This window comes from Gadus macrocephalus, chromosome 2, assembly GCF_031168955.1.
Source record: "Gadus macrocephalus chromosome 2, ASM3116895v1".
NCBI lineage: Eukaryota > Metazoa > Chordata > Actinopteri > Gadiformes > Gadidae > Gadus > Gadus macrocephalus.
The window spans coordinates 7,082,127-7,103,296 of record NC_082383.1 but is presented as its reverse complement, the minus strand read 5'-3'; the positions used below and the strand labels follow the sequence as shown (position 1 = coordinate 7,103,296).

Below are 21,170 nucleotides of genomic sequence, written 5' to 3'. Positions count from 1 at the left end.
ATGTTCAAATTGATATCAGACGCGGTTGCATCCGTCGTTGAATCATATATTTGCGATGGTTTTGTTCTAGGACAATATTGACTCTTCTGACCAGGAGGCCTATGATCTTGCCATTGATTTGGGATTTCTTTGTTTTTAACCTGCTCAAGGCAAGCATTTTTAGGATTAATTGGATCTTGGAAGGCAAAGGAAATGGCTTTTCAAATCCATTTGAATGAGACTAAACCGCCGAGTAAACAGGAAGCAGCTGGATTTACATGCGTGTCGTGAATAGGTTTGGCAGACCAGACTTCCCTCAACAATCATACTCTGATGATGAACACGGGAATGCACTCATGACAAAGTGAATAGTAAATTATTTCACTGCTTTGGTTTGCATGTTTGCCCGTGCCAAACAAAAGTCACATGGAAATCCATGAAAAAAGAAAAAAATTGTGGACTAACAGTTACAATGTTTACCTGTAACTGGTAGGTAGGGCCTGCAGGCAAAAACACAGAGCAGAGGGAATCCTGCCCATTCGAAGGAGTTATGCGCCCCCTTGTGGAAATTTGAATACTACACACATTTGAAGAAATAAAAAACACCTCTGATTGATCAATGTTTAACATTTTTTTATTCAGATTTTCTCATTTTGTTCTCACATGAGAAAAACAAAATTGTCTTTCCCTTAAAAAAGATGCATTCATTTAAGATAAAACAAAACCCCCCAAAAAGGAAAATCATTAAAAGTGCATACACATTTCAACATAAAAAAAATAAATAACATTGATGACTTAAAATTAGAGATAAGCACAAAAACGATGATGTAAAAATGCAAAACAAAAAGGCTGATGCAGATGAAAAGACCATAATGTAACAGATGTACAGTATAAATCAGACCCATCAGGCCCCTAAACACAGACAATGGAATATATGTTGATCTATAAAACACCTTTAAATCAATACTGGGAATGGATTGCTGACCATACAGACAACGAAGCGATTAAAGCATCTTATTAATGCTGCGGTGTATACGCTTCAAGTATGATACATTTTTTTCCAGTTGACCGAAAAGGACATTCATGTCACTGTAAAAAAAAAAGAGAAATTCTAGCACCCTTTCTCCAAATGTGCACCACCTGTGTCTTACCCTACAGGGGACATACAGACGGTAGTTGCTTAAGGCTGCTGAATTGAATCAAAACGCACATCCCTGGCACGGGGGCCTCCTGAACGCCTAATCTTTACCCCAGACGGCACAAGTTAATTGTCCTAAGCGTGGAGTCATTACTCAACATTAACGTCCATGGCTAAGTGCACACCGGTGCCGCTGAGACAACGGTTGTTTCTGTCCGCCGTCTGCACGCTTTTGGGAATCACCCGATTGAATTTATTGCGTTTGGAAAATTCGGAAAAAAAATTCGGAACGTGTGACCTGAAAAACCCATCTACGATGACGCCTCACACGTACAATCAATCAATCACCCCTTTAAAGTTAGTGTTAACGTAACGATAGTGTTGCAGTACTACAGCATGAACAACAAAAACGTTTTTGCACGAGTGACTTCGGAAGCGTATATACACACAGACATACACTGTAAAGGAGCAGTCTCACAGACTGAGGGTTTTTTGCAGAGTGCTACTATCGTTCAGATGCTACGTTTCTGAACCTGCCCTGAACGTCTACTGAGAAATGACATGGATGTTCGTCCTTGTCGCGCACATGATACAGCTCAATGTAAGATCTACATTATTTATTTTTTACACACGCATTTCGCTAGACCCATTAACAAAATAAGCCCACTTTCAGTACATATAAAGTACACACACACACAATGAGAAGATACCTTATAGTCGAACAGTATGGGAGGGGGGGGGGGGGGGGGGGGTCGTTATGAACGACAATATGTTACCATTTTAGCAGCAGAGTACAGAATCAATGGGTAGACTGGCTCTTTTTGCGTCTTCTTCTGTTCTACATTAGACTACCATCTACCAAGGGAGGGATCGCTACTGACGTCCCTGCTGGTGTGAGCAAGAGAGAGGAAGACTGGGACTCTTTTCTGAGAACAGCGGAGCGCATCATTCTAGGTGTGGACAGACTGGCAGCACAACAGAGTACCACCTTACATAACAAACAAAACAGCAATAGTGTTAAAAAAAACAACCCAGAAAAACACCTTTCACGATGAAAAATAATCCTTGATTATAATATACCAAGAAAGATAGAGTGAAGACGGAACACATTCGATCCCATTCGATTCCTGGGGTTAAAATGAGCTGTGCAAAAAAAAAAAGCAAACGCTAATGTACCAGCCGTGGTCTGTTTCTGGGCCACAAAGCAGCCGTCTTCATTGCATAGTTAATGATGAATCAAGCATCAGGAGACCACGCACACACACACACACACACACACACACACACACACACACACACACACACACACACACACACACACACACACACACACACACACACACACACACACACACACACACACACACACACACACACACACGGCTGTGCCCCTACACACAGACCCATACACCCACACACACATATACACACACTACAGCATTCCACACCCAGCTACTGAAAGCCTGTACAAGGAACAAGGATACCAGCATTAGAAGAGAAAGTAAACTGAATGAAAACGAGTAAACAAAAACAACTGGAATTGGGTAGGGGAGGGGGGGGGGCTGTAAACATATACAAATATTTGATCCATTGTCTTGCAATTCTCGTTAGTTTCGTTGAAAACAGAACAAAAACTTTATGCATTTTTTTGTTTTGTCCCGATGACAATATAATTGAACATTGCTTATTATCTCACAGAGGCCTCTTGGCGTGTCAAAGAGAGATTAAGATCAAATAATTTGCAGGCAGAAAATGACCCAAGCCTTATTCGCTGGTCATGGCATGATGTGGCCACGGTTACTGAAGGGCTTCTGGCTCACTTTGAAACTCTGCTTTTCCCTCCAGGGGCTCACACATTCATTCCTGCATATATTCATACAGGCAGATGTGGAGTAATGGAACAGCCCCGACTTGAAAAGGTACATGTATCACCATATTTACTGCACAGTACAGGATGAGGTAGAAATGATACGGCGTCACCATCAATAAATTACCTGGATCGTGACATAGGAACATATGGGCGTATATGTAGATCGAAGTTATACAATGTATCTTTAAAATGTCACTGAAGTCTACCTTACCTCCAAAACATGATAGCTTTTTTTTTACCTACTAGTATTTGCAAAGAGCAACTTGTATAGACTTCAGTCTACAACTGAGTAAGAAGCAAATCTAAGGCTTAATATTGGATATTACACACACACACACACACACACACACACACACACACACACACACACACACACACACACACACACACACACACACACACACACACACACACACACACACACACACACACACACACACACACACACACACACTTGAGGCCATTTCAGAGGAACTGTCTGGAACTATATATTGTTAATACGTTTAACAATTTAGCAAAAATGAGCAAAAGTAAAAAAAGACCCGCTTTCTCCAACTAGACAAAATATCTTTCCAACGGCAGACATCTGTAACACACACCAAAGCAAAAGCAGAGGACTAATGATAGGTTATGTATCTCAAACACAGTCTCTGCAATGTCCCACTAATGCTGTTGGATGACTACATCTAGCAGGGCTGGAGCGACTGTCACTCTAGTCTAGCGCCTTGCAGTAGAGAACGTCTTTCAAATTGTATTTTGTCTACTCTGAAACCCACACTTCAGGTTTTCTGTTACTACGCAAACATTGCTTGCACCGAGAATGTTAATGGAAGACAGGGCTTTGCTTATTTTTGCCAATGCATTGGCCACACTAGTAAGAAGAAAACCTTGCACTTTGCTACCAGTAATATGCATACCTGTGAATAAGACGACCATATTGCCCTTAATTATTGCACTTTCAGTCAAGGCTTTGGGGAATCAATGTATGAGTCTTATTAATAAATATTCTATGGAAGACTATAGGCAGAGCTGCAAATGTGCCGACAACGGCAGTAAGGATAATCTTAACAGTGGCAAAACAAAATGGTGTTTAAAGGTGTATATAGAAGTGATTCTACATAACTTCCACGTTTTAATTATGGCCGCTAAAAGGCCATAATTATGGCCGCTAAAAGGGTTTCAACAATACGAATGAAGTGTTCGACAACTTTTAGCACACCTTTGCTTTGGCTTAACGAAAATAAATAACATTATCTACTCGGAATAGGTACCACAGGTGACGATAAAACACGACAATGTACTTTATAGATTGCCAGTTTGGTCACAGTTCTAAACACATCGGTATTTAAGATAAGGAGAGTGTTATGACTTGGAAGCACTGGTCGTTTTTTTGTTTTCAGCACCTTGTAGGAGTAAATGATTTCTTAATAGTTTCCCCCGAGATCGAATGATCTTAGAAAGGTACTCATACATCCACTCAAAACCCAATGGCTGTCACACCGCTGAGATCAACTCTAAAATGATTTACAGGGTAAAAAATAGTATTCAGTTCTTAGGTTTGCGTAATGCACCGTAACAGAAGGGAAAGGAAACTGCTTGTATACAAATAGCTATGATGGAACATTAATTCTCAAGAGAGTAGTAGCTTAATATGGGATCCATGACTGCTTCGAAAGGCGCTTTAACGGTCATTCTTCTAATAGATATATATAGATATATAATTTATGATATATTGCCTTCAGAGAGCGAACTTTTGGGTTCAAAAGTGTAAATCCAAAGTAAAAACAGAGCTTGATCATTAAAAAATAACATTTCATTTAAAGTGTGTCAAAATAACTATCTGTCAATATGTCGTAAATTATTAAGAGAGGAAGACACCATTAATAAACAAGTGATCTAGTCAGAAGTGATGTTCCAAAAACTGTCTGACAGGATTGACACCCATGGTAAAAAACTATACTTTTGAGAAATGCTAAATCGACCCATGTTTTGAATGCAACTCTTTCATACGTTTGTCTATCTTATCTACAAATAAACTGAGCTCCCATATTTGCGCAGAGACCTTTTTTGATGTTTTGTTTGTACAGAGAAGGACATTTGACTTTGAAAAGATAACAGCGGGCCATGTCAGAGATAATCTTATAATCGTATCGGTCAGGCAAAATGCAACAGTTTTAGTTTTGGCTACACAAGTACTAAAGACACATCGCACAAGTGCAATGTCCCTTACATGCCACAGTCGCCAATTAAACCACTACGGATGTTTTTTTTACCTGTGGCAGGGCATTAAGCATAAAAGGTTAGAAAGTGTATTTTTAGTTTTACTTGATTTAGAGTTTGCATAGATGGATCCAGTAAGACATTTTGCAGTATTCTAGTATTAACTTAGCTTGCTTGTAACTGAACTACAAACAATATGCGTATCCTCAAAACGGAGGCACGGCGAACATGCATGTCGTCCAAGACCAAAATGTTGTCCAAGCAACATCAAAATAAGCGTAACTAAAAAATGCCCCCCGCCTTAAAATCCCAACTTTTTTGATTAGTATTTTTACAAAACACTAAAAAGGACAAATTAAATTGACAATAGTCAAAAGTGACCCTAAAATATGAGGGGTAATTTCTGGAAGTATAGTATTATACGTCTATCATTCCTTTGCATCCAATATGGATAATTTTTTTATGGCCGCTGAGACTCAGATCTGAGCCATTCGATGACTGTAATGCCCGCGTACAAAACACCGCATCAAAAAAAGTGATCCTCTCCAAATACAGCCGGCGCTCCCTGCAACATAGGCACAAAGTAAAACCTGCATCCCCCCCCAAAAAAACAGCTACGACTCACAGACTACTTGGGCCTCGTCCGCGCCGGAGACTGCACGCTGGACGACAGCCTCCTGGAAGACGCTACCTTCTCCACAGGTCTTTTAGCGTTCGACGGAAGCTTCGGGCTCGTTTCCGTGAGGGAAGACCGGGACTTCCCCACGCTCAACAGGGTCCTCCCGAAAGCGCTGGTGGGCCTGGACGCCTCCTTCCCGCGGGGCTTGGCCTCGCGTTCGCTGGTCTCTCTGGAGGAGTTGCTGCTGTCCAGCCTCTCCCCGCTGCTGGCGGCGCTGCCGCCATCTTTGGCGGGCTCAGACGGCCGCCCGCCGGCCCGCTCCGCCTCCTTCTTGGCCACCAGGTTGCTCTTGCCCAGGTCGGCCGACCGGCGGCTCTCCCTCTGGCGGAGGGCGCTCTTCAGGAAGGACAGGCCCTTGTCCTCCGACTTGCTGCCGCGTCGCAGGTCCCGGGACGACACGCTGGGCGAGCGCAGGCTGGTGATGGACGAGCTGCTGCTGGAGCACCGGAACGACTTGCGCTCCACTCTGACCTCCAGGCCGCCGCTCTTCGCCAGGGCGGAGCGGGCCACCGAGCCGCCGCGGGCGGGGTCGGCCAGCGGGCTGGTGTGCACCGAGTCCCGGCTGAAGCTCCGCTCTATCAGTCTTTTCCTGCCGCCCGCCGCGCTCCTCTCCAGGCCCGAGAAGGTCCTCTCCAGGCCCGAGAAGGTCTTCTTGGCGGTGGGCGACGGGGACGCCGACGACTGCGGCGTGGAGCAGCCCAGGCACTGCTTACGCAGCGGGGTCCCTTCTAGAGCCGGCGGCGGGTGGGACGGCTCCTTCTTCTTGGAAGGAGTGCCACTGGGGGTGAGGGTGACTTTCTTGGCACTGACACTCTTGGTTTCCCTGGTGATGGAGTTGTTGTTGTTGATGACCTTTGAGCCCTTGACCGGAGTGCCGGAAGACGTCTGGGCTTTTTGGGTCGGAGGGGAACAGAGGCGCTTTTTGGAGTTCTTCTCTTGCTCCGCCTTGTTGGGAGCCTTGGTGGACGTGGTGCTCTCCCCCCGCGAGCCGAACCCGATAATACTGCTCTTGCGCTTGGGCTCCTTCACCGGGGCTGTCTGGGGCGTCAGGGCGTTCTGGTCTTGAGCCGTGATCTGGTTGTTGTTTTCGGTGGCGTCCCCCTTTGTGCCTTTCTTATCCAGGGGGGGCGGAGCCTTGGTGTAGACCATATCCAGGAAGCGGTTGTTGCTCTCCTGGTCGCCGGCGTTGCTCTCCATCACGGCCAGCGGCGCCCGACTGCCAAAGTAGCGCTCGTGTCTGCTGTGGCTGCCGAAACAGGAAGTGGACACCTTGTCGTCGCCGGCCTCCCCGATCCGCTCCAGGGGCGGAGAGCAGCGCGAGTCCAGGGAGAAGCGGGACGGGGAGTTGGACCTCATCTGGAGCTTGGCCGACAGGGACCAGGAGGGCTTCATCCCCGCCTCGCCGAAGGCCAGCGGGCTGGTGACGGAGGACCGCGACGACAGGCTCTGTCGCTGGATGCTCCTCACGAACGGCCGGGTGGAGAACCCCCCTGAGAACAGAAGGAAAAGACAGAGTGAGCCATCGTTTCCCCTCGCACCGTTTAGGATGCACTTAAGATAACGTCCTCAATGACGGAGAATGTCGGGAGTCCGCCTTTATAAGAGCTGCAGAACAGGTTCTTTAGTAATTTTGACATTTACATAATACTGTAGAACACGATGACAAATCGTGTATGCAATCAAACAAATTGACTTTCAGTAGATTGAAATATCATAATCATGTTCTTGACAATATTTGAATTCTTCACACATCTAACTGCATAACCTTGGGGGTGTCATAACATTAACGGAATTCTGTATTGAATGAATTTCATTTTCTTGTTTCTTGTAAATTATATTCAAAAGGATAACCAAGGTTGTAGCTGCATTTTCACGAGTTCAATTCCCCTTCTGAAAACCTTTTGCCTCTCCATTATGCCTCCATTCTAAGGAAAATTGACTTTTATGACAAGGTGGCAAAAAGGCCCAGTTGAAAGTTGATTTCCAATGTGTAACAACATCGATTTGACACCGAAGATTCAAGCCCCTTAATATTCCACAGACGCTGCAGGGTTTGACTGCCACAAAACGCCATTCGACTCTGCACTTAAGTACTAAGCCACAAGTGATAACTTTTATACGACAAACTGTGTTAAACCTGCACTGCGTCTCAGGGAACTGTGTGCCCTTGCAGGGCAGAATTACCGCCGTAACGAATATGACTTTATAATAACTACACAACCTGCAGTTAGAGGTATGTCGGAAAGTGGAATGTTAAAAAAAAAAAGAAAAAAAAGAAAAAAAGAATTCCATTATAAAAATGTCAGCGAGCAGACAAGAGGAGGAATTTAAAAAGCCTCTCTCACCGTCGTCGTCGCAGCGCTCGGCGGAGAACTCCACAGACTCGGCCAGCGAGGCCATGGAGGTGCGTCTGGAAGAGGCACCGGAGGCCAGGCTTGCGGGCCGGCTGCCTGGCAGCCTGTTAACCCAGTGGTCACACAGGGACGAGCTGGTGGAACCTGTCAATCAAACAGCCCGGGGTTAGAGTTCAGTTCAGCATGGGCGCAATGGGACCAGAATGAGAAAGGAGAAGATTTTCTTATTTCACCAATTGAAGGATCTTTTCCTCCAAGGTCGTCCGTTTAATTATACCGCTGCCATCTCAGCCCCTAATAAAGCCCAAAAGGTTTTGCTGGACTATAACTCTCTCTCTCTCTCTCGGCTTCCCGGACGCGTACCTGCGACGGAGCTGTTGGCCGACCAGGAGGGGATGGTGGTCCTCCGCTGGTAGAACAGGATGTAGGCCGACTGGTGACACACGTCGTCGTCCGCCATTGGCTGGACCTCGCTGTCGTCGAAGCAGTACCACTGGCCGTCGATGGAGTTCTTACAGTGAGCTAGAGAGAGAAAGAGAACGAGTCAGAGTGAGGCTGATATATTATGCAGGGTCATAAATCTGTTTTTGGATTAATAACCTAAAGCCTGATGGCAGACAAGCTCAAAAATGGGCGAATGGGCAATTCCCTTGCTTTCGCTTCATATTTGTTTTTTGACCAAGCACATTGCTGGAGGCGGGGATCTGTAAGATTGTAATTCTTGGCTAATAGCGAACACAAATTTGGCAGGCAGCACTAGTGAAACTTTTTCCGGGGGGGAAAGACAAGCTAAAAACATTCTGTCCGGACACCAACCTTCTTAGAAAAAGTGCCTTAAAGACTTCAAATAAACAATGCGTTGACCAGCCACTGGCCATTAGACTCTGTGACAAAACAGGAAACCGTACAAGGCTCTGTTTGGACTCCCCACTGAAGTTCTGCTATAACATCTGAGGACTGCTGGATCCCAGGTTAAACTTAAAAACCAGCCAAAGTCCATCCTCAGTAAACCCATTGTGGTCACCTGTGTAGTGGCCGCCGTGCATGTTGCCGTGATGATTGCACACGGCGTAGAGGTCGTACAGGTAGTCGTCGGGGTTGCGTCCCAGGCCGTAGGGCCGTCTCCACGGCGACCAGTGGGACGGCAGGCTCCAGCTGCTCTGGCTTCTCTTGACCACATGGGGCGCCATGTCCATGCCCAGCAGGGGGAACCTCACCATGTTCTGCATTTTCACCCTGCGGTCGCCCTCCTGTGAGAGAACACAGCGGAAACACAACGCAGCACACAGTCAACACAAGTCAACCGGAAGATTCAAAAACCATATCGTTTTAACAGGTCAAACCATACAGTGAGAAAGAAGTCAACTGGTTTTAACAGTTAAGACTATTTCGTTAAACATTCTGCCTTTCAATGCTGTTCACCATCATCATGGCAGCAGATGAGGTCAATTAGGTTTCATCCTTTGGGGAATGGAAGCTGGAATAAGGGCTATAATACACAACCGTGTTTAGAGGAATTCTACACTGAGAATATTTCGGAGCTAGAAGAAAAGGCGAGTGCAAGTGTGATTTTGCGCTGTGTGCAGACGGGCCTGAGCCGACGCCGTACTGTACAGGACCCTGTACTCGGGACCCAGTCCGTAATTGATCCAACACGCCACGGTGCGCTGGCTGGCATGGTGAGGGCGGAATGTATTTTCCCACGGCACCGTGGCAGAGAGGAAGCCGCAAAAAGGGAGACAGCTCTTCGAAGAAGGAGTCACTATTCATCTTGACAGATTGTAGCCATTTTCAAATGCTCCTCTCCCCCGTTTCCTGTTCCAGAGCCCTCTCTGTCCCGGCGTCGGCTCTGCGTTACAGTTTAACAGCTCGGATTGCGCCTGCTTCGTAATCAGGGGGTGATTTCCATAGACGTGCAAGAAAAAAAAAAAAACAGTCACACAGCTTTCGCTTTCAATTCAATGCACTCTCCGCAGTGCTAAGAGGGTCTAGTCACCAGTGATTCTTTATTCCTTTCTTAAGTGGTGTACTCCTTGTTTTAGTGTGCATTTGTGGCTTAGCAGCAAAGATTAGGGGGAGGATGCATTGTAATTAATACAAACGACTTCTGCCACAAAACATTTGTGTAGTCACTGTTTGGTCCCCCTTTGTTAGTTGAATAAAGAACACGTGGTTGAAATGCTACATCAATGCTTACTTTATATTGTTATATCTGTCTTTTTTTTTACATTATATGTGGACATTTCGTTCCAGGGACTGGTGGGGACAATCTTGTTACTAAAACTGGTAATAAAGTAGGAACTTCTCTAACTCTCTCACAAAACAAACTAACCTTGTGTTCGGATTACTCTGGCCAGTGTTGCTTTTCAGAAAGTCGTCATGCAACATCATTTGATGCAACTGTTCTGTAACACTCCTTGACAGTCCTCAGCCACAGCCTGACTCCCTCGCCTTTTAAAATCCCACCCAGCCACATGACTGACTGTACCGTGAGCGTGCGGTAGGTAGCAGTGTGTGGGTGCGTACCTGGCGGAACCTCTTCAGGTGCAGTATGAGCACGTCCGGCAGGGTCCAGAGGCTGAGCTTGATGCGGCCTTGCTGCAGCTGCTTGCAGTGGGGGCAGCGCCAGGCGTCGTCTGGGGCCAGCTGGGGAGACAGGGCAGCCAGCCGGCGGGCTTCAAGGCCACGCTCTAACCACATTGCTTATAAAAATAAAAGGGGAGGGAGGGAGGGAGGGAGGGGGGGAAGGGGGGCGGGGGCTACATACAGAGGGGCCCTCGCAAGCGTCCCGAAAACTATTTCTTCAATAAAACATTGTTTAAAAAAAACCCGCTACCAGGCGAACTCCACCACAGAGTGCATTTGGACTTGGCCTCTAAAGTTTGACTTTAATGCGAGGAAATAAGGAATAGACTGCGGGCTGAAACCCACAGCGGGCGGAAAGCTATTTGAGATGTAGGCAGAAAAACAAACACGCTGGGAGAAGGAGAAAGTTGAACCGCTAAGCCTGTTCGACAGCAGGAGTGAAATGTTTCGTCCCGCAGTATCACTGTCCCGCAGCGACAACTACCCCGACCCTGGCCTGCCAGAAGGTGTGTGCGTGACTGTGTTGTGTCTCTGCGTTATGTCTCTGCTGGTGAGTACTATGAAGGCCTGCGAGCACACAGTACGTGTGTGCGTGTGTGCGTGCGTGCGTGCGTGCGTGCGTGCGTGCGTGCGTGCGTGCGTGCGTGCGTGCGTGCGTGTGTGCCTGCGTGCGTGCGTGCATGCATGTCTGCATTAGCTTTGCATGCGTGTGCACATGCATATGTGTGCGGATGAGTGTTGGCACACGGACACGCGTGGGCGTGTGAGTGTGCCTGACGGAGTTACCTGCTCCTCCTGGGTGTAGAGCTGGAAGCACTGGGCCAGTGTGCAGGCCTGGGGCTGATGGTGCTGCTCCCTGTGCAGGTAGACGCTCTCTGCGTCGGGAATGTACTCCTCCCCCGTGTGGCCAAACAGACTGTGGAGGAGATCGCAGTGAGAAAAGGCACCGCGAGTCGTGCCTTGGATCTTGCTTATAAACCCGGCCGTAATGTAGTCCATTTATCTCCGACGGGGAAGGTTAAAAGCCTGGGATCTAAAAGGGTTTACTTCTCTGGAATAGAGGGGTGATACGCTGGGATGTGATCAAGGGACGTGCATCTATGAAGCTGCTGCACACGGGTTAAATATTGGAACATCTGGAACTCGGGCGCTTCATCATCCTCATCATAATCATCATCCTCATGTTACAATTACGTAACTTGTTTCTCAGTTGTCAGTGCCAGGAATACAGCGCCACTCTGCACCCGAGTGTGACTAATACCAGGTTCAGAAAAAGGCTGGTTGAACTTACTAATCCTTGGTTTCTTTGTCCCACTCGACCACGATCTTGACATGCGGGGGACCCCCTTGTCCACAGGACTTGTACGCTCTGCGGAGGTAAAGGAACCTTTGAACACGCTGCCAAATAATCACCACAATTACAAATTAAAAGCCTGTCAACGCCTCCCCTATTAACATGACTCAAGAGACTCATTACAGTAACGCACGAGAAAAAAAAACAATGATACAACAAGGATAAGCATCAAATAATCAAATGACACAGATAATTATATGGCGTAATAGGGTTAGATTTAGTATGCAAACAAACAATCAATGCATGTCTGATGCTGGCACCATATGGAGCCTTTGTGAGGATGTAACCGGTTTTTCTGTGAACACGTCACCGATATGAGGCAAGGCACCGGTTAGAAACCTACTCAACCCGCTGAGCAGACAGTTTTAAATGAGAGCCTGTCAACCCTCCTGTCAGGGCCTGTCATGCCAGAGTTGAGGGGGGGAATCAGAGGGGGAGGGGGGAGCTTGTGAAACTGAGAATAGCAATTCTCTCACATGGTTGTTGGAATGCATGGCAGAGTCGGGGGTGAAGTAAGTGCTGCTGACAGACCTTTCAACGGTGGGATGGCACAGTGGCTGGTCGTCTTGGGGAAGGAGGTAGGTGATTCCGACCACGCCCACCACTCGCAGACTGAACGGCCCCACCTAAGGAACGACAACCAAAACACAGTAGCTTGAATTGATCCACTGAAAGGAAAAGTTGCGCGTTAATGGTTTCTTGGCTGTGCCGTTGCTGTTGTGCAATGGGACATGACACCACACTACTCTACTCTTGCATATCCTCGATGATACCGCATGAAAAGGGGACAAGCTGAAATATTACCCAACTGATAAGTTCATGCCTAAACAAGCTTATCTTTGATTATTTATTCCTTTCAGTGGTAATATTTGTGTGCATTCCTTTTTCCCTGACTCATGAAGAAAATATGGATCTATATATTAGGGCTGTGTACTGTCCAATGCCACTCGGTGGGTCTGGAAATCATTGGCTGGAGTTTTTCGAGCCCTGCCCGTTCCACAGATGATTGACTTGTTTAATTTTCATGTGGCTGTAAGTGGGTTATGATAAGGATTTCAAGTCATTTTAAAAAGAGCGTCAGACTGGGCTGTTCTCAGCATACCGCAAAAAAATTAAGAGGGTTCATGTTCCAGTCCCCAAATTCAGTTGAACCGCTACCTGGACATTTGTGATGGACAGAGCTGCCTTCAGTTTTGGCCCTATTCACATAACGGTTTTGGAATGTTTTGAATAGTTGGAGTTATTGTTAATGTTAAGACATTGTTATTGTTAATGTTGAAATAAACCTCAACTTATGAACCACTCTCTTTACCGATTTTTAAATGTGGAAACTGGGTTAGATCATCAGATTTTTGTATGACTTGACTTGTGACTTGCTTGACCTGAGCAATGACTTGACTTGTGACTTGCTTGATTCTCACCACAGTGACTTGAACTTGCTTGAGACTTGAAGGTTATGACTTGAGACTTGCTTGTGACTTGCACATGAGTGACTTACCCCCACCTCTGTATATTTGTAACGATATATTCCAACTAATACATGCTTGATGACCCCTTCTTACCTGGATGTACACCCCGGGTCTTAACAGATGACGCATCTTCTCCAGAATCTCCTTCTGCAATGTGTCCCAGGTCACCGTGCGCTCCATGTACAAAACAAATGGGAGACCAAACCTGGAGCGAGTAGGTAAGAAGACAGGATTCAACATTACTGCTGCTAACTCAAGGTCCTTTAGTCAGAATATCGTGATTGCAAAGAATCTTGAGGAAAAAATGACTGTTATAGTCCAGGATAAAACTATTTTAGGTTTTGAAAAGAAAAAAGAAGGGCTGGGGATGAATTCTTTCATTGATTTCTTACTATGTAAGTGCATCCATATAAAGTCATATTTTCCTTATGTACATGATGTTGTTTCTTACGTACATCATCTATATTTGCAAAAATTGCTATTTAATATTATTAAAATATCGTTTTTCCCAGCATTCTTATACTTACTCCTACTCTTAAAACCTATCCACATGGTGCCCACATATAATGATCAGAATGACAAAAACCTGTTCAACATGAATTACGCCATGCTAACCCAAGACGATCAAAGTGTGAGGAGGACTCCTGCAGTACCTTCTCCCTTGGTGCCCGCTGCAGGCCCTGTTGCACACCAGGAGGATGACCTTCTCCGGGCCCAGGTTCTTATTGGGCGACGCACCCAGAGGGGTCATGGCGCCCTGCATGAACGACGGGGTCCTGCCCATCTCCGCGCCGTACTTCAGGTTGTTCTGGTTCAGATTGGCCAGTAGACTCCCTGAGGATCGAAGATTAGGTGAGCCCCACCGCAGATCTTTGACATACCCTTCACACTAAGGCTGCATTCCAAAACGGTGTCCTCCTTCCTGTTGATCGTTCACCGTTCCCCCGAGGAGACGAGCGGTATCGGTTCATGGGCGAGGAGGAGGATAAAGTAGCGTGGGAAATGATAGATGAGACGGCTGAGACACCTTATTCAGCTGCATTAATATCCCCACAGCACTTCCTGTGAAGGAACTCGATCTGAAGCAGCTTCAGCGGCTGTTTAAGGCTTATAGACCTCATGCTTATTATGTATAGTAGCTTGCTTATTCTTTAGCACACACTGGGACGGTTTCAATCGGGGAGAGCACCTGGAGATGTAGGAAACAAGGTCAAGTGAAATCTCGCTATAGAAGTACAAATGGATTGCAGCCAAGGACGATCCAGTGTGGCGTACCTCTCTTAGTGCGAATGTTCTCCAGCCTGAAGGTCTCGGGTGTCTCAAAAGCAAAGATGGAGTCGCTCTCTTGAATGATGTCGAGGTCGTCATCGTCGTCGCAGAAGGAGCGGTGAAAGCCGTCGTAGTACATTTCTGTCAAGACGAACTGAAGGACAGCAAATAAACGCTTTACAACCTGAATCACCTAATTAGTAAACAGAGCCTTAGAAAATAACTACTTAGAAAAGACTCCTCTCGGCTATTAAACTGACAAACAAATCAAAACATGTCTCTCCAATCATCCAATTATGTCATCATTCCACTGAGACTTGCATTTGACATATGACATATTGAATTCTTTGAACCCAGACCAGCATATTTTCCTGTATCTAATTCGGTACCTGACTTAAACAAGTATAACTATTCCCTGTCATAATTCCAGACATTCCAGATGCTTGCTTGCCACCAGTTAGATTCAGTACATAATCTGCTGGAATAACGTACATCATTCAAACCACACCACACAGCCACAAGGCCCTGAGTAGAGATTCAAATGGCTTCCCAAACCATCCTTGAATTCCACACGTTTTCTTTCCTTCGAAGATAATACGTTTTGCATCATCAAAGTGCTTTACAACGACAACAAACTGAGAATATTCTGAAATTCTGTTTGTTATCTAAGGCTACGGTCTCCCCACAATTTAGGCCAACACTATTGGTTAAAATGGCTGGTGAAACTGTATTTTGAGGACTATATTCTTTTATTTTTTTCATGCGAGACATATGTGCAAAGCAAGGACACAATATAAAACCGTCATAAAGCCAACTCAAAATATCTATATATCAAATATAACTTTCAACAAACTATGGGAATCAAACGTCTAATGACCAAAATCAATGTCATTGGGAAACAGGAACTAAAATGTCTGTAGTAATGTCTGTAGTAAATGCCCATTCGGTGATGCGATGAACCCAACTGCCCATTCAGCGTAAACTTTTAAACGGTTCTAGCCGCTGATATACACAAAGCATACAAAAGAGCAACTGCGCCAGGTCCTTTCTGGGTGCTGAGCTCACATTTTAGTGTGTGTGTGTGTGTGTGTGTGTGTGTGTGTGTGTGTGTGTGTGTGTGTGTGTGTGTGTGTGTGTGTGTGTGTGTGTGTGTGTGTGTGTGTGTGTGTGTGTGTGTGTGTGTGTGTGTGTGGGGCACAGTAAGGGGCACCTGGTCCATGGGGATCTTGGTCTCCCGTGACACTGCGTCCCGGAGCCGGTACACGGTGCTGTCGAGGGGGACGGCCACGCCAATCCGCATGCAGTGGGAGTACTTCCCCTGGTAGACCACCGTCACATACAGCGGTCTGGGGAGGAAGTGAGGGGAACGGGCGCCGAGATCAGAAGAGAGGCAGCTCTGAGCCATGTTCTAGACTGGACTTGGTATCCGAAGACGTTACGCAGTATACCCATGCTTAGTACATGCTCACTCAAAGATAATTGGGATAAAGCATCCACCGAACGACAGACTATATATTACTATTGTTGTTTTGGGCTCATAACCTTGTAGAACCCCTTGGGAGTATTGCAAAACACAAAAGTATTGTTCTCACAATGACATTGACCGTAAGATACTACACTGTTACAACCACACACACAAAAAAAAAAAAAGACTCTTTTGGGACCCCTCTTTAACCATGCATTCAATTCCTCTGCGTCAAAGCACAAAACCATAATTGTGAGGTTGCTGACCATCGGGCAAGCTAAATTACAGTGTGTGCCGTTCCAAGTACCAACCCCTGTCCATTCACTGGAGTCGAGCCTCCAGGACGATTAAACCAATTGAGTCAACCAACTGCCACTCGTCACCGTATTAGGAGCGTGTTGTGGCCTGCCAGGTGAAACACACCTCGGTGCCCATCAGATCACCCACACACGGCTTCACCGTGCAGTGCACTCACCTGGTGTGTGGTAGAGGGATGGGTAGGGAGATACAGAGGAACGGGTCGAATGTGTTGCTCTGCTTCTGGCAATGGGGGCAGGTAAGGGAGGACCTGTGGGAGAGTTAAGCAGATTGAAGGATCGGTGTTGGAAAGGGCTTGCATAGAAAAACTGAGTAAGCCAAATACTGAGAGAGTATTGATGTAGTGTGGTACCTGTACTGAGCCTGGAAGAGCTCTTGCACAAAGGACCCTGCAGACAGGGGGGGTGAGGGGCCTTCCACGCTTTCCTCGTCTTCTTCAATCGGCGGCTGAGTGGTCAAAAGCAAAAGGGTCTTGGTGTCAGAAAAGCATTAACAAGAGCCATAACAATGACAGGAGAACAACTTCCCCGTAGTTGATGAAGTATGGTGAAACTATTACTACATATGGTCCTTTGAATAATGGTGAAGGTTTAAAGGAAATCTATATTTATATAGTTTTTAAAATAGTTTTCAAAATGAAATGTATGCACTCTTCAACCTTCAAAACATATCTTTACGAAGATGTGTAAATTATAAATTGATAGGGTTAGCCCTTCATCAAAGATAGATTTAATTCAGGGAAATGGAACCCTGGCATCGTTGGAAGAGTGCATTTATTCCAGACATCGAAACGACTTTAATTATTTAAGGATAATAATCCCATTTACTACATGTAATCAAAATGAGGATATTATATTTAATGGAACAGATTAATCACATTGGCATCTCCAATGGACTTAGTTTGGCCAGAAACCCCTGCAGTAAATTAATTATGATGTTGCTGAACAGTCGGAGAGCCAAACGGATGCAGCCCTGGCTGAAACATATTATCTGCCTTTACTTTCACACCTTATCATCAGATTCCTTCTACGGATATAATCAACTGAGAGCTTAACACAAAGTAGGCATTTTGTTGTGAAATACTCCAACATACCTAGCGAAACGGCGAGGAATTTGTTGAGGTCATGTTACCTGTACCTGTGAATCGCCCTGCCCTGACAAAAGGCTGTGTTCTGTTTAGGGCCCTGCAGCTTTTGTTGGGAGTTTTCTCCTTTTCTTCCATTTGTTTATAAAAATGAGTGACATGTGTATGGCCTACACATCTACAAGGATAAAGATAAGCTATGCACTACTGTCTAAAAAAGGTATAGCCAATGTTTTTGGAATATACATATGAAATAGAATCTTAACAAAACGACTATCTAGAAGGGTAAACAATAAGCTGCAGATCACTGAACCCAAAAGTCACCCAAACCTTTGTCAATCCATTTTGCATTACAGACCTGACTACGAATAATAATACAAAAAGAATCACTTTGTGATGACACAAACAGCAGTTTGTTTATCATGGACTGTAGGTTTTATTCTATTCGTACAACAAACTGTTTCTACAAGTCTTGTGATAACCAATGGAAGTAACTGGACTCCCAACACAATACAACTTAACCAATCCCTGGACTCACCCTGATAGCAGGTCCACTGTCAGGATTGACTGCGTTAAGGTCTTCATGAACTCTGTCCAACAACCACAGCAGAAACTCCTGAGCATCATGCTGAGAATTCCCTCTGTATTGTAATGCACTTTTGGACACGGCATTCTGTAAATAGAAAGGAATACTTAGAAAATAATCATGTCCTATGTTTGCAGAGTAATACATCTCAATCAACGTTTGCAATTACTGTACGGAACATTTAGGATGATATATTGGATTCCCTTCTTTGTGAATGGCATTTTAGATATATCATTATAAAAATAAGTGCATATCTTTTAAATGACATGATTGCAACTTCATGCAAATACATTATCATTATCAAAAAAGTTTAAACAATAGTTGAATTGCTTTCATTCATGAAAGACATTTTGACATGCTTACTTTGAATTCCCTGCTGTGCTGAGGGGTGTATTCAAACGTCCACAGGGCCCGAACGAGTCCAGAAAGTTGTTCTGTCACTTCTCCTCTGTTCCCTGGGGCTTTCCTCTCTAAGTGCACTCCGTTTGTCATAGGTCTCTCCTCGTTCGACTCATCGTCCTTGTACTGCTCCAAACCCAGATATTCAGCAAACAGTTCGGTGTTGCTCAAGCACTGCAGAACCGCATTCATGAAGCAAGTGTTACCATGGTTCTTGAGACCTGACACTCCGGGAACCTTGTCTCCGGATAGGAATGCGCCGATGTCACAGTCATCCACATGCAGATCTTTACTCCCAGTTTTGAATGAAGTAAAGCCTCCATCATCCTTGTCGTCTTCTGTTGGCACCTCAGACACAAAGTGGGACAGTGTGGAAAGAGTCCTCAGAACTCTGCTCATAAAGCTGCCCACAGAACGCACCGAGCCCCGCCTGAAGAGCTTCTTGCCGAAGCTCGACTTCTTGTCCTTGGTTGCAGTTTTACTAGACATGATTTCTCTTTAGAACGTAAAAAATACAAAATCACCAGTACAGCGTCCAAAAAAATGCTGTATGCGCAAACTGAAGAGCCATTTTCCAGTTTCAGGCGTTAACCCCCGAACCATCGACCGCAACTCAGAAGCATTGACTCACTGGATGACCCTCAAGGCATTCGCCCCAACCAGGTGTACACAGCAGGGTGGTTAGCCTTAGCTATCCCCAGCCAACTATATATTTATCGATGTGTCCCGTCCAATATAGTTACCTCATTCGTCTTTTCACTTGCAAAGTAACCGGGCTTACTAACACAACAACTTAACCCATCATAGCGCGATGGTTAACAGCACAGTACACTAATCAACCTGACGCCTGTCAGCATTTCAGCACTTTGTACGAGTCGCTTGCGCGAATATTGTCTCTTGGTTAAGGGTAGCTAAACAAACGCTGTGGGCTAGCCAGACTAGCTGACACTGCTTACGCTGCTAGCTAACTGAGCTAATGTTAACGGTACAGCAATAACAACAACACAGGCTAGCAGAGGTAGGGCAAATTTCTCCTCCGGTCGGGTTGAAGTCCCCATGAGAAGTGTATGGATATCCGCCATTGCAAAAGACAAGTATAAACCACAGGCATTCGGTTTCTTGAGGATGGTTCACCTTACATTTGTCACATCTTGCAAAAACTAATTATTGCAATGTTGGTATTTCACTGTTATATTTTAACTTCCGGTCTAAGTTCTTTCAAAGCAAAAGTCGTTGTTATGAAATGCAGCGACCATATAAAAATGACTACCTTCATCCTAGTTTTTATTCGGATTATTAGGAATGTGTATAAATGGTTTGTCATTGTAAATGACTGAATTGTGCTAATTTTACATTAGCCTAGACTAGAGTTACCTACTTTCACACCATTAACAAATGGATATATAAGAATTAAAGGTTATTATAGTAGATTACAGACAAAGCATGTTTAAAGTGTACACATTCTAAAGCAATCAAACCAATCATTCTAAAGCAATCGTTAATACTTCTTAGGAAGTATACATTTTAAATGTTTTAGAGACAAAGGAATTGGAATTAAACTACCTGTGTCCAACAAAATATGTGATATAATCATTCTAGTTGACTGAACATATTGTATGCAACTTGTATATTGGATAAAGGTTAATTATATACGTTAACCCTCAGGTCGAGGGGAAATAATCAATGCAATCAGGATCAGCTACACGGTGCACTAAGATCAGATATTTCTTCATTATATTCTGGGTAAATATGAGTAATATACATTGAAGTTTCCTATTGTAGCTACATAATCTTCTCTATCTTGAAATAAGTATTCAAGATGTCGAATGTTTGTGGTTGGCATGCCAAGCATCTCAATAGATGTAGCCCTCAAAAGATCCTCTATAAGGTGGAGAAATTGTCACTGATTGAAAAGTTACTTAAAATCAATGAGAAATCATTTGTTACTCAATGTGGAGCCCATTGTCAAGGGAGGAGAATGCATAATGAGATTCCACTTATCACTGTTAGAGCCATTTATTAAGGTCATCCAAGTCAAAAAAACATTAAACCGGTTCAGTTTGCCAGTAGGGTCTGCTAAGTGTATGTCTTTGTCATATTACTCTTAACAAAGCAGCAAGGTGTTATTAGAATAAATATGTTCAAAAGGGGGTTAAGAAAATCGATATTCATTTTTGTTTGACTTTTAATGCTCGTCAATTTGATTGGAGAAAGCATTATTCAGCTATTATCTTCAAATAAGAAGACTGAGATGTGATACATCACATAAAACGATGCATAAGGATTATTTTCAAAATCCCAGTTGCCATATCGTACTATTTCTGTCTATTTGCGCTTAACACTTAGTGACGACAGAGGGCAGCATTCCTCCACACCTAGGCTTATTGCATCGAATGGTAT

The 21,170-nt window shown here is 44.8% G+C and overlaps 1 protein-coding gene across 1 annotated transcript; it reads right to left on the bottom strand.

The window, feature by feature from the left end:
- Positions 1 to 595: 595 nt before the first annotated feature.
- Positions 596 to 19,989, bottom strand: usp31 (ubiquitin specific peptidase 31). The gene is made up of 16 exons (XM_060038210.1): positions 18,735 to 19,989; positions 18,324 to 18,458; positions 17,054 to 17,148; positions 16,859 to 16,951; positions 16,129 to 16,264; positions 14,925 to 15,072; positions 14,303 to 14,483; positions 13,743 to 13,854; positions 12,712 to 12,806; positions 12,118 to 12,195; positions 11,613 to 11,742; positions 10,767 to 10,886; positions 9,265 to 9,490; positions 8,604 to 8,762; positions 8,232 to 8,384; positions 596 to 7,376 (listed from the first exon to the last, which is right to left on the bottom strand). Exons 1-16 carry the CDS (start codon positions 19,257 to 19,259, stop codon positions 5,836 to 5,838), a joined length of 3,927 nt encoding a protein of 1,308 aa, XP_059894193.1. The 5' UTR covers positions 19,260 to 19,989; the 3' UTR covers positions 596 to 5,835.
- Between the last annotated feature and the right edge of the window lie 1,181 nt (positions 19,990 to 21,170).